Source organism: Pseudophryne corroboree, chromosome 10 (genome assembly GCF_028390025.1).
Source record: "Pseudophryne corroboree isolate aPseCor3 chromosome 10, aPseCor3.hap2, whole genome shotgun sequence".
Taxonomy (NCBI): domain Eukaryota; kingdom Metazoa; phylum Chordata; class Amphibia; order Anura; family Myobatrachidae; genus Pseudophryne; species Pseudophryne corroboree.
The window spans coordinates 109603163-109616537 of NC_086453.1; the positions used below are offsets into that span (position 1 = coordinate 109603163).

Consider the following 13375-nt stretch of genomic DNA (forward strand, 5'->3'; position numbering starts at 1 on the left):
CATTCCTCCTCCTGTATCCCTGTCCCATTCTCCATGGTCTACGATTCAATGGGGAAAAAACCCAGGGATACACCCTAAGCTCTACATAGAGAAAACGATACGTATGCTAAAGGAGAGGATCGCTATGCATTGATCTTCTATAAAGAAGGCGTACCAAAAAATGGATGGGAGCACACCACCGGTAGCAAGACATTGTGTAACCACTGGACATGAGTTAAGCGAATTTAAATTTATGCCCATAGATCATGTACCCCCTTTGAGAAGAGGAGGGGATAGACACAGACTTCTATTACAACAGGAATGTCGATGGATTTACATGCTGGATGCGATGGTCCCTAATGGACTAAATGAGGACTGTTCATTTGCTTCTTTTCTATAGGGCTGGCACTGGTGATAAATTGTTGACCCTGCAAATGATAGATCGGTATATACAATGAATACATGTATTTACTTTGGGCTTAACTAATAGGTTGTTTTGAGATCATTCTCTATTTTTTAGATTGTATATAATGTTAAATGTTAACTTCATCAATGCTGCCGGGCATCGTGGTATATCATTTTGGTTCCCCCGTTTTTAAGATTGAGGGGTGATACCTTTTATTGATTATTTAACCAGATGCATGACAGCATTGAGGGGTGTTCACTTAGACACTAATGTGGTGTGCGCTGTTTTGTTATGTTTGTGTTGGATAACATTGATATACTGTTATGGACATAGCCTGCGGGTACCGGATCTCGGACATGCGACCTGGGTGCTCAGAATACCGTTACGCTGCATAAGGGGTGACTACGCTGCTGGTGGAGCGCAGGATGTGGTCCACGGGTCCGGACTTCCGGCTAGGTGACGCGTGCGTGTCACAAACCCGGACTTCCGGCCATGTGGTGCGCCGGCGTGCTTTCCAGTGGCGGGGGACCCGGACAGGCAGTGTGGTGGGTCTGATCATCAAGGGGCGGCGGTGGAGATCACAGGTGCGGCAGGTAAGCGCCATTAGGTGTGCTTAAATAGAGCACACAAGTGAGGTTGGTTTTGGCACTTTATACAGGCATTTTTTGCACAAGGCACTATGGCACTTTTGATGACTGTTCCCTGATGATGGATTAAGTCCGAAAACGGCTGTTCGGGAGGTCTTCTGTGTTTCTTTGTGCTTGCTTACGATGAGTATACGTTGAGCCTTGTATCTTCATTCATACATATGGAGTAAATATTGCACTTTGACTAAACTACAGTGTGCTGGTCCTGTCTATACTAGTGACTCTGTTGCGGGATAGACATGTGATGCTATATCAATTTCATTGACCGGACACCTGGGACAGATTTCTGAGAGTTTCAGTGCGGCTTCCTGGATCTCTTTTCTGTGACCATTATATATATATATATATATATATATATATATATATTAGTGCATGGACCGGCACTCCGTTCTCATGGGAATAGGTAGCTCCGGTGCACCCAGTAAAAAGAAGTATTACCAGTACAGGAAGTCACTGCGTCACTTGGAGTCTTTAACTTGGAAAACGTGCGTTCAAATTAGCACTCCAAACCAACGTTTCGGGGCTGGCACGCCCCTTTGTCAAGGTGTTCACCTTGACAAAGGGGTATGCCAGCCCCGAAACGTTGGTTAGGAGTGCTAATTTGAACACACGTTTTCCAAGTTAAAGACTCCGAGTGCCGCAGTGTCTTCCTGTACTATATATATATATATATATATATATATATATATATATATATATAAATATAAAAACAATCCACAATCCGGCAAAGCCCATCCATTATGCAAAACAACAGAGGCGGCACTCCCAGACTCAGTACTTGGTGAAAGATAAAGTGCTTTACTGCAACGTTTTGAGGTAATCCCCCCCACCGTCATCATGACACACTTGTCCTGATGATGGGGGGAAGTATCCCGAAACGTCGAAGTAAAGCACTTTATCTTTCACCAAGTACTGAGTCCGGGAGTGCCGCCTCTGTTGTTTGTATGTATGTGTGTGTGTATATATATATATATATATATATATATATATACAGTGTGTGTGTGTATATACATATATATATGTATATATATATATATACATACACACAACTCATCGCTCCGACACTCCAAGGACTCCAGTATAGTTATTGTGACCGGTGCCCTCCTCGGCACAGCCTCCACGGCTGCACGCCATCTAGCTCTCATAATTTTTAGTGAATTAAGGACGAGTGCCGCCATTGGAGAACTATATATATATATATATATATATACACATATATATATATATACACATATACACTGTGAGTGTGTGTGTGTATATATATATATATATATATACTGTGTGTTTGTTTGTGTATGTATATATATATATATGTGTGTATATATACACATACACACAACTCCTCGCTCCGGCACTCCAAGGACTCCAGTATAGTTATTGTGACCGGTGCCCTCCTCGACGCAACCTCCACGGCTGCACGCTATCTAGCTCTCGTCATTTTTAGTGAATTAAGTCCGAGTGCCGCCATTGGAAAACTATATATATATATATATATACACACGATGGAAGGCGGCACTCGGAGACTTTCATCAATTCAAAACAGCGTGCTTTAATCAACATTTCGGGAGACGAACTCCCTTCCTCAAGACACAGCAAACTTGTTTGCTGTGTCTTGAGGAAGGGAGTTCGTCTCCCGAAACGTCGATTAAAGCACGCTGTTTTGAATTGATGAAAGTCTCCGAGTGCCGCCTTCCATCGTGTATATACTGAGCTAGCATTGCTTAAGGAGGGCACCGGAGCAGGTACCCAGCAGGGATGAGGAGTGCTGGACCCAACTGTGCAGTATATATATATATATATATATATATATATATACACATACATATACACTGTGTACACTGTGAGTGTGTGTATGTATATATATATATATATATATATATATATACTGTGTGTGTGTGTATATATGTGTATATATATATATATATATAATATATATATATATATATATATATATACACACACACACACACACACACACACACACACACACACACACACACACACACACACACACACCCCAGAGCCTATGTTTAAATTGAATACATAACTTAAAAAATAAATAAACAGCCCATCCTGACCTTACACACAGGACTAGAGCCTGTCTCTTCACCCGGCCAGTACACACGCGTTGGCAGGGAGCTTCCTTCTTTCCTGCAGCCTGCGTGCTCAGCCAGTCACTGAGCAGCAGGCTGCTGCGTGAAACACTATTGGGCAACTGAGCCGTCGCTCAGCAACAGCCCAGGAAGCTCTCTGCGGCGCCGGCGGCTGTCTGAGCTGCGGCTGCTGCTGGGCAGATAGTGGGGAGGGGAGCGCAGTGAGGTGCCGCGGATCGGACCGGATTACAGATCCAATCTGTGGTGCGTGACGGGGGGCCCTTTCAGACAGGGGGCCCGGGGTACTTAACTCCGGAGCCCCCCCTTAATCCGGCTCTGCATGTAAGGGGCTGTACTGCAGTCACTGTGTCCATCTAATAAGCTGTGCTGCTGTCACTGTGTTCATCTAAGGGGCTGTGTTGTCACTGTGTCCATCCACAAGCTATGTCCAGTCCACTTAGTCTAATTCCATCACAGTGATGCTACACTGACTCAGCAGGTCCCACCCACTGCTTTGACAGTGTGACTCCATATTTGTCAGCGAAAGAAGTAAAAAAAAAAAAAAAAAAATGAAGAAAGAAGAAAAAATATATATTGTTGTATAATTTGTTTGTACTGTTCTGCGTACTCTCTACCCAAGTATGGTGTACCCCAGTACGTCTTTGTTCAAGGACAATTCCATCTTGCACCACTGTAGATGCAAAATATCTAGAAAGAATGAATCCCTTTTAGTCAGAACTAGTGGGTGCCACCCAAAAATAATTTCTACGGAGAGTAGTGTATGCTATTATAGAATTTTCAAATGGCACGTAAATGCATCAACCTGTTGCAGTAATAGATGTGCCACACTACAGGTTGCAGAACTGTGAACAAAAATGTTAGGAATGTCAGAAAATAAATACTGCAACATGGAGTCAAGTTGGTATATTTACTAAAGGTCGATTTTGTTTGGTTTTGTCCAATGTTAGATCGATTTTAAATCGATTTAAATCGATGTTGGGCTACCAGGGTTAAAACACACATTTACTAGCAGATGATTTTTTATCTTCATTTTTACAGGTTAGTAAATGTGTGTTTTAACCCTGGAAGCCCAACATCCATTAAAATCGATTTAACATCAAACAAAAAATAAAAACAAAATCGACCTTTAGTAAATATACCCCAAGATGACCATTCACTAACACTACTGTTAGTATCTATTAGCATTATTCTTACTGTCTAAGCTAAATACTGCACCAAAACCATGCCATAAAAATCCTACCAGATAATGGAACCACCAGAGCCCTTCACAGCAAGCACTCAGAGTTGTTGGCGCCACATCACCACTCATCCCCGGTTGTCAGGATCATGGTGAAATATGATATTTCAGACATCTGACCATACTGTAATGTTATTTATGTAATTAAAGTCACAATTGTGTGGAAGGCTTTCCCTTCTGTATGCTTGGTGTCTCATTTACCAAGGTGTTTCCAAATTGTGTCCACTGTAATTAACATGTAGATCACAGCTGTGCAGTATATACTGAACTTAATGTATATGATCTGCTTCTCCACAGATGGCCCTTTGCCAATCAATTGAAGACATTTTAGAAGAAGAACCCCTACTATGCACAGGTAAGTTATTAATGATTGTTCATTGAAGGAGCATAAGGGAGCAGCAATGTGAATACTATAGGAACAAAAAAACTACAAAGTGCCCCCTGGCGCTAATTAAAAAGGCTCAGTAATTAAATAATTTGTCTGCCTGCAGCTCACTGTAAGTAAAAAGTGACTCCTTTACCCTTTCAATTCACGAACCAGAAAAAAGTACAAAGTACAAACAGCACAAGCAGACTATAATTAAAAATATTTTTTTATCTTAAAGCAAAAAATTACTTGGTAGCTCTATTGTAAACCTCTTTAATTGATTACACGTAAATATACAGCAATTTGTTACTTTCTCAGAAACATGGTATTATATATGTAACAATTTTCACTAACAAATTAACATCTGGCATTTATGCTCATAAGGATACAAAGTATATAGTGGAGCATGGCTACATTGTAGTGCTGAATAAGACCAAATAAGACAATATTTTTTGTGTGTATCATTTTGTCTGTGATAATTGTTACATATATAATACCATGTTTCCATCGCATAAGAGCGCTCCCGGCGTGACTAAGCAATCCGTCCGCCTAGTCACGACGGGAGCGCACTGAGACGCTCCTATTCTAGTAAATGGGGTGTGTGCGCACACCCCAGACGTGGCGATAGGCGTGCCCAGGCAGGTGTGCCCGTGCACAGACGAAGCCACGATTATTGTGGCTCCATCTAAATATTTCATCTTCTCTGGTAGCGATCTTCCATTGTTTTAAGGTCCTGGTGAAATCTTTCACCTTACTCTTTGCTCATATTACCCAAATTTTCGGGGAAACGGTCTAAGTGGCTGTGTAAGTAATGAACTTTTATGCTCATATTACATCCAAGGTCTCTGAAATTTATGAGCATGCTGTTTACTAGTTTAGAATAGTTTTAAGCTTTGTGGTTGCCCAGAAAGTTTCTGACAACCAAGACGAATAACGTCCTGCTCAAACTGAAGGTCGCCCGGATGGTGATGTGCCGCGGCATGGGCATGCGCAAAAAGTATAGCTGATAGAAAAAAACCTGTTTTCGTATTTGGGATTACTGTAGCACGCCCAATATAACCAAAATCAATACTTACATTCCAGGCACCAAACAAATTTTTTTTTTTATTGGGCAGTGTTATGTTTCTGCAAACTTTGTCAGCAATGACAGTGAGGAAAACATTACTCGTTTTTGAAAATTAAATTCATTGCCTAGGGATCATATGGAAACATAAATCATGATGTTACTACTGGGACCCATGGCTAATTGAATTGGCCTCTAAATTATAATAACAAACAGATTAATGAAATTAATACAGGGAATACAGTGGTAAGTGCAACATGGCCTAACTCAGACTGGAATGCTGCTGCGGCATTGTTCGCAGTCTGATGGCTGGTAAAGTGTGCGCACGCGCAGAAGCCGCACTGCATGTGCGCACACAGTGAGATGCAATTGCATCTCACTTGTGCGATCGCCTCTGCCTGATTGAAACCAGATTGGGTGTGTTGGCGGCATTGGGGTGTGTGTGTGGTCCAGACAACGCAGGCGTGTCCTGACAGTTTGCGAGGCGGGCTGCGGCAGCTGCTTAACATCACACGCAGCCGCTGCCACCCTAAACATGACAGGTAGCCATCAGCCTTCGTGTTTCGGATCAAATCCCAGCAGCTGCCGAACCCTGGGTAAGGCACACATGTATGTTTATTTGTTCTGACCGGCTCCCCCCTGTAAGGTGTGGTCAGAGCTGCAGCCCAGGGACATCAGCCACCACTTATAATAGGCACAACACACGTCTATCTGCACCTACCTATATCTATTTATTTAAATTGTAAAATCTGATCTCTGTGTAACCATACTGTATGCTGACTTTCTACAATCTAATATATTATTTGCAATTGTTCTTTTATTTCAGATGAATTAATGCATGTTGATAATAACATAACAGAAAAAATGAAGCCTGAAATTGATCATCAAAATGTATCACCTGCAGCCCAGAACGGAAATTTTCCAAAACAGATGAATTGTTGCTTGGATACACAACAACCACAAATAATGCCCAATTCCGGAATCCTGGAGTTTCCTGTGTCTTTGAATTACGACTTCTTGTGTGGTCAGGATAACCTTTCAGTTGTCTTCGCTTCAGATCAGATTGATATGCCAGCGTCTCCAGATCCCCAGGAAAGCAGTATGTCCCTGTCATCCTCCTCCTCCTCTCCCTCATCACGTGCTGCCTTTGATCCAGCAGACTGGCTAGAAGCTCTAACATCAGGATCAACTTCCAACTTTGGCCCTGGCAGTCCAGTTGGCTCAAGTATATTCTCTACTGACATTTTTGACTCTCCGGACTTAAGTATTAACAGAATGATTGATTTAATGGTGGAACAATGGTAATCAGGACAATAACAAGGATATAAACAGATACAAACTAGATGCCCCCTCTATGTAACAAGTAAGAGAAAGATAATCTTTCTTATACAAATAGCTTTTGCTAGTCACAATAAAAGGGGTGGAATGTGTGGTCGATACCCGGAACATGTGATGGATGGAACTGGTCAATACTGTAGGGACTGACTATCATGGCTGCACCAATACTCAGTAGAGGCGACTGTCAATCAAGAGGACTTACTGCTGCTTTTATTCTATCTTCAAAAAAATGTCATGTTTGTTCTATACATCTCCAATCAAAGAGGAAATACAAAGCCCAATGTAACAAGAACACCAGAACACCAACTGCAGTGTTAACTGGAAAAAAATATATAACATCTGAATTTAAACCTGTATTTAAGAATTATCAACTGACATATTAACTGTCACATTCAAAATGTAGTTTCCAAGTACAGAATGTTCTACAATACTTTCTAAATGGATTAAAATGAAGTTGCCTTATTAAATTAAACATTCTCTTATTGGCATTTCCATGACTATTGGTATAACTTACAGTACATTGGTGCACAATTTAAATGAAACACATGATATACATTTTATGTCATTGCAGATATCAGGTTTCTTTTTGGCATTACATGAAATGCAATTTTCCAGTACTGTAATGTATTTTGATCAGAGGACTCAGTAGTGGCCAGACAACAAAATAGACGCTGTATGTGGCCAATTTCTGGGAAAAAATCCAGTTTTTGTGAACAAACCGCGACAGCACAAAACATCAATCTTTTATAGGTATATATTATGTATTATTTATAATCTTTGCTGCTCAGATTATAACAATGCTGTATGAAAACAAGTGCAGTGAGATCACAAATGGAAAATACATGTGTTATATTTGGGGAAAAGGAGACTTGTGAAACCAGGTTCCCCTACAGTTGTTATGGTAACGTAGTAGGATGCATGGCTCCTTAAAGGAGAGAGAAAATTAGTGTTATATGAGACTTTTGTAGCCAAAGGTTACAAAAGTTACTTCTTGGACCATCAAATAAATGTGAAGATAACAGATGAGCTAAGCTTGTTTTGGAAACGAAGTTGAGTTGAAAGATGTACAAATGTTTTTCTTACGATTTTATTCAAGGGTGCTCAGGATTTAATGAACATGTTTATATCTTTCTGACTTACAGCATATGGTATAGACAAAAGTCACCCATATTAAAAAAATAGGGTGTGTATTTAGCAAGTATGCATTTTATTAAACATGCTTTAATTACAGCATTTGCTGTGAGGGTATTTATCATTCAGAAAATAAGTGAATATAGAATGAATCGGCTGCCTATTAGTTATATGACCGCTGAAAAAAAAAGAGTTGTCCAACATAAGATTTATCAAGCCTTGGAGAGTGATAAATTGCATGGTGATAAACTACCAACCAATCAGCTACTAACTGCCATGTTGAAGGCTTTGTATGAAAAATGACAACTATGAGCTGATTGGTTGGTACTTTATCACGTGCAATTTGAATACAGTGGCTCATTCTGAAGCAAAAAGAAAATGCTACAACAGAGCATTAAAGGCTGTTGTGACGTCTTTGCGCTTATCGCCCAATTCGGACATCGAGTTGTGGGGCAATGTGGCGTCTATAGCAAAGAGGTATTTTTTTTACTCTGAAAGATGAACTAGAATCAGGACATTTTCATTGTTTATGATTAATCACAGTTACCTGTGCACGGATAATGCTACAAAGATTGTGCTCCCGCATGGAAAATATTGTAATAAGCTGCTAGTAAAGGACAAAGGACATACCTGAAAGGCTGATTTGCGAACGCGGTATTAACTATATTAGGTGCAAGACCATTTAGGCACATTAGCTAAAGAAAATGTCATATTCTTTGTTAAGTAAATATGAGTAATTTTTTAAGATTAATATAATCACTGAAACAAAAGAAGCCCTGATGACCAATTACCATCATGATCTGTGTAATAAAATGATGGTTGAATAATATTTTGATAAACTGGAAAAATATAATAAAAAGAAGTGGTACAAGGGCGCTATGTATCAAGCATCACATTTTGAATGCTATGCAACCGGCAACTGTTTGCTTGCATAGGGGCGTTTAGTAACACTGTATGCGTGTACAAATGTGATTAAAATAGCAAAAGACAGGTCGTCCTGTAAGAGATGTCCTTTGCGATGACATGACTCCTTTTTTTAAGACCTGATAGTACTTCTGTGCGTGTGCGGCTGTAGGTCAGTGCATGCGTGATCGGTGGGGGGACAGTGGAAGGGATCCTATTGAATCCCGCTCTGTTAATTATGTGGAATGTAGCCCATAGGTTTCTGTTAGGCACCGCCACCCATAGATGGCATTGCCTGTTGGGTACAAGTTCTGGAAAGTTTTGCTTTCTGGAGCTTTGTACATATGGGAAATGTGATCAAACCTCTGAAAATTTCAGTTTTCTGAGATTTGACCACATTTTGCCATTAGTACATCTCGTACATTGGGGTAGATTTAACAATGAGTGATATTCTTGTTATCACTTGTTACAAATGCTAAATGGGGCTTCAGCCAATCAGCTGCTAACTCTCATTTTTCAAACACATGATTGTCTGAAACACCATTTAACATTCGTAATGAGTGATAACTAGAATATCACTTACAAGCCCGAGTGATAAGCTGCAGGATGAACTAAGAGTTCAAATTAACCAAAGAACAGGCAAATGTGTTTTGATCACAAAGAGACTATTTTATATGTTGGCAGCAGTGTGAACATTGTCAGTTTATTGCAGCTTTCTTGGCAAGAATGATACATCCCTATTTATAACTATTGTATTATGTCCTACGTAGGAAAGCATAGAATAAAATGTGTATTCCTCTCAAAGAGATTTACGTAATGAGTTTTTTGTTTTTACTCATGTAACAAGTGAAAATAATTATTTATATAGTTTATATCACTACAGCTGGGAACTCTACAAGAAACTTCATTCTAAAGCCAGGTACAGACTGGCCATACTTGACTACTCTCCCGGAATGGCAAGACTCCCAGCTGGACCCCCCTACCCAGGTCCCCTGCAGTTACTCAGAGTAGACGCTGCCCGGCTGGGGGTCTGATGATGCGATTTGCGCTGAATCGCGTAATCGCGGCCCCACCCCCTCACTCACAATGCCGGTAATCTAGGCATTGTGTAGCAGGGTCGGGGCCGCATGGCGTGATTCCACTGTCACGACCCAGGCCTGCCCCATTCGGTGTCTCTGTCCCATGCCATGCCCCTTCATGCTGCAGCTGTGCCCCCCACTTTGCCATCCTGGCTGCCTCCTCCCGAAGGAGACAGCCAAAATGTTGGCATGTATGACACTGGGCGACCTCCCCTAGTTAGCAATCAGCACTATATCGCTGATTGCTAATTAGGGGAGATCGCCAGTGCATACACACTGAATGATATCGATGAACAATATCGTTCAGTGACGTCATCCCCGCACTCCCTGAACATGCAGCTCAACTATATAGGTAACACTGAGCTACGGTAGATGATGGATGAGCGAGAACGATCCGCGGGTGCACGCATTGTTCATCCATACACACTGGACGATATGAATGATAATTCTTGCAGAAAATATTGTTATCATTCATATCGTCCTCTGTTGTCGCCCAGTGTGTACGGGGCTTTGTTAAAAGGATTAATCCACCCAATTCTAGATATGGAGTTTTGGGGACACTTCAAAGATGTAATGGATAAAAACAAAATTGTACCCATAAAGTACTTGCCGACCCTCCCAGGTTATCCAGGAGATTACAGAGTGTCATTGAGTTTTCTAGCTCCCATCAGAGTAGAGCAACGGGGGTCTAGATGACTGGATTTGGGAGAGTCACACAGTAGAATGTTGGCAAGTATGCTGAGCTATCTCATTTCCCTCAGCCTGTTTGAGGTGGGAGAGATGAGCACATGCATTGCTGTATGGAGGGAGGTGTGGCCGGTGTTGCTGCCCAGGGCACACAACATAGCCGCTGGCCAGACTGGCACGCACAGCTAAGCACTCCAATGCTAATACTAACTGCTGGGCATTCACTGTGGCATATAGCTGGGTGGTGCTCCTGACCCAGTATGTTCCCTGGTCTCTTACTCCTGTCCCCAACTCCACCACCCAAATGCTAAGCATGTGTAATCTATATATGTGACATATACATGCTTGATATATATGTGTGTATATACGCGCACTCTCACACACATACACGGTTAAAGTTCAGAACATGGGACCCCCTTGGTTAACTGGTAAGGAAGATTATAAAATAAAAAAAGAAACAAGGGTGCTCCTAGTGCAAAAGCTTGTAAAAAAACACCAGTACAGTATGTACAAATAGCTTTAAGTAAACCCATACCAAAATATAATATAATATATAGTGGCTAATCTGTATGCTTAGAAAACATTTCACACGAAGTCCCAGCAGTGTAAATGTTCATATAATGCTCTCAAATTACATAACACAGAAAAATAGTTTATCTGAATAAATTGCCCCAAATGGATAATATTACCAATGCGTTTTGTCAAGATGGAACAATGTCTCACCTCTTAGATTTCCTCAGGGGCAATATGTGGATTAGGAAAATTTGGGGTGGGTTTGTACTTCTAATGAACCGAACACCTGTAATATTATATATATATATATATATATATATATATATATATATATATAAGCATGGGAATATAAGAGAGCACTTTTCAGTCTCCCAGTCCATTGCGAATAATTAGTGAATTTATTCACTCATAGCAGCAGTATAAAAAAAAAGTGTCAACATTTCAGTCCACTTGGAGAACTTTGTCAAGACCACAATGATACTTTAATGTAAAATTGCAAAAACTTAAACAAACACATACACCACCTAATATAAATGCTGTGTTTGCCTCTGAGGAGGATAGATATAGATATATATATATATATATATATATATATATATATATATATATATATAGATAGATAGATAGATAGATATATCGCATCTACCACCCAGGTGGAGGGTGCATTCACGCCAAAAATCAGTCTTTCAGACATATTTGAAAATTTCCATATGGTTTCATTTAGTTCAAGCAGTGTTGCCGTCGAAGTTTCGGACCAATTTATCAAGACAGGCAATTCAAGGACATCTAGAATTAAAAAAAACAAAAACAATTAGACACATAATTTAAAAGAAACACGGTCACAGGCTCTAGAACCACCAGTGCCTCCCAGGCCCCTAAGATGGAAAGAAGGTGGCATAAAGAGAAAAAAAGAACTTTTATTTATCCATGTGTGTAGAGCCTAACTATACCATCACCCCTTCATGCAGCAAACCACAAGGTAGAATTTAGAAGGATAAGAGTTGAAAGGTATACTACATTCACCAATAATTACCTAATCAAACAATAAACAACAGTCATGAAGAATCAAGGTCAAAGACGGCAGATTCCAATTTATAACAAAACACTGTAGGAAAAGGGATTAAAGTCACTGGTATGCTCAGGTATCATAATCTATATACCACAACCTCATGCACAAATTCATACCGAAATGCCTGATGATACACAGACATGATGCAGCTGCAGTCACTACTAGCACAGCCAGATAGATTCAGCCTTCAGTATAAATAAAGATAAACAAACACAAAAATAAACTATCAGAAGAAAATAACCAAATACAAAATATACACCTTGCCAAGACAAAATTACTCACATATCAGGAACGCCAGGGACTGTATGCAGCTGCATGCTTTACCCTTGCAGCAGCTGCTATTTATGAGCCCAAGACAGGAAGTGTCAATTAACAGAATAAACGGACCTACCAAGTCCTAAATTCATAATATTTACGTGTAACAACTGGTATCCAGTTGCCAGACAGATAAGCAAATATACAAATCTAATACTGGGACAGAACAACTAGGTAAAAACGGGGTAACAACCAAAAAGCCGCTGACGCCCGACCGGGGTACTTCCGCGTGTCAACGACCGGAAGTGGATGCGTTCCACATACCGTAAGTTGCGCGGCGTTCTCCCCGCCAGGCGGCCAGACACATCACAGATGGAGCAAGTAACTATGGCCCTCATTCCGAGTTGTTCGCTCGGTATTTTTCATCGCATCGCAGTGAGAATTCTCTTAGTGCGCATGCGTAATGTTCGCACTGCGCATGCGTCAAGTAACTTTACTAAGAAGAAAGTAATTTTACTCACGGCTTTTTCGTCGCTCCGGAGAACGCATTGTGATTGACAGGAAATGGGTGTTACTGGGCGGATGTA

General features: G+C 40.7%; 2 protein-coding genes across 9 annotated transcripts in view; one reads left to right on the forward strand and one right to left on the reverse strand.

The window, feature by feature from the left end:
- The window catches only part of LOC134966176 (myocardin-like), a 95867-nt gene extending 85878 nt beyond the window's left edge, over window positions 1-9989 (forward strand). For both annotated transcript variants that reach the window (XM_063942726.1, XM_063942725.1), the window contains 2 exons: window positions 4681-4738; window positions 6640-9989. In XM_063942726.1, the coding sequence (XP_063798796.1) occupies window positions 4681-4738; window positions 6640-7118 (537 nt within the window). In that variant the 3' untranslated portion in view covers window positions 7119-9989. The remainder of the gene's footprint in view (window positions 1-4680; window positions 4739-6639) is intronic.
- IZUMO1 (izumo sperm-oocyte fusion 1) overlaps window positions 1-13375 on the reverse strand; it is a 393444-nt gene that overhangs the window by 23374 nt on the left and 356695 nt on the right. For 6 of the 7 annotated variants that reach the window (XM_063942731.1, XM_063942732.1, XM_063942730.1 and 3 more), the window contains one exon: window positions 12105-12250. The exons of the other annotated variant lie outside the window; for it this stretch is intronic. In XM_063942731.1, coding sequence (XP_063798801.1) covers window positions 12227-12250 — 24 coding nt within the window. In that variant the 3' untranslated portion in view covers window positions 12105-12226. Of the gene's footprint in view, window positions 1-12104; window positions 12251-13375 lie in introns of those variants that run through there. 7 annotated transcript variants of the gene reach the window in all.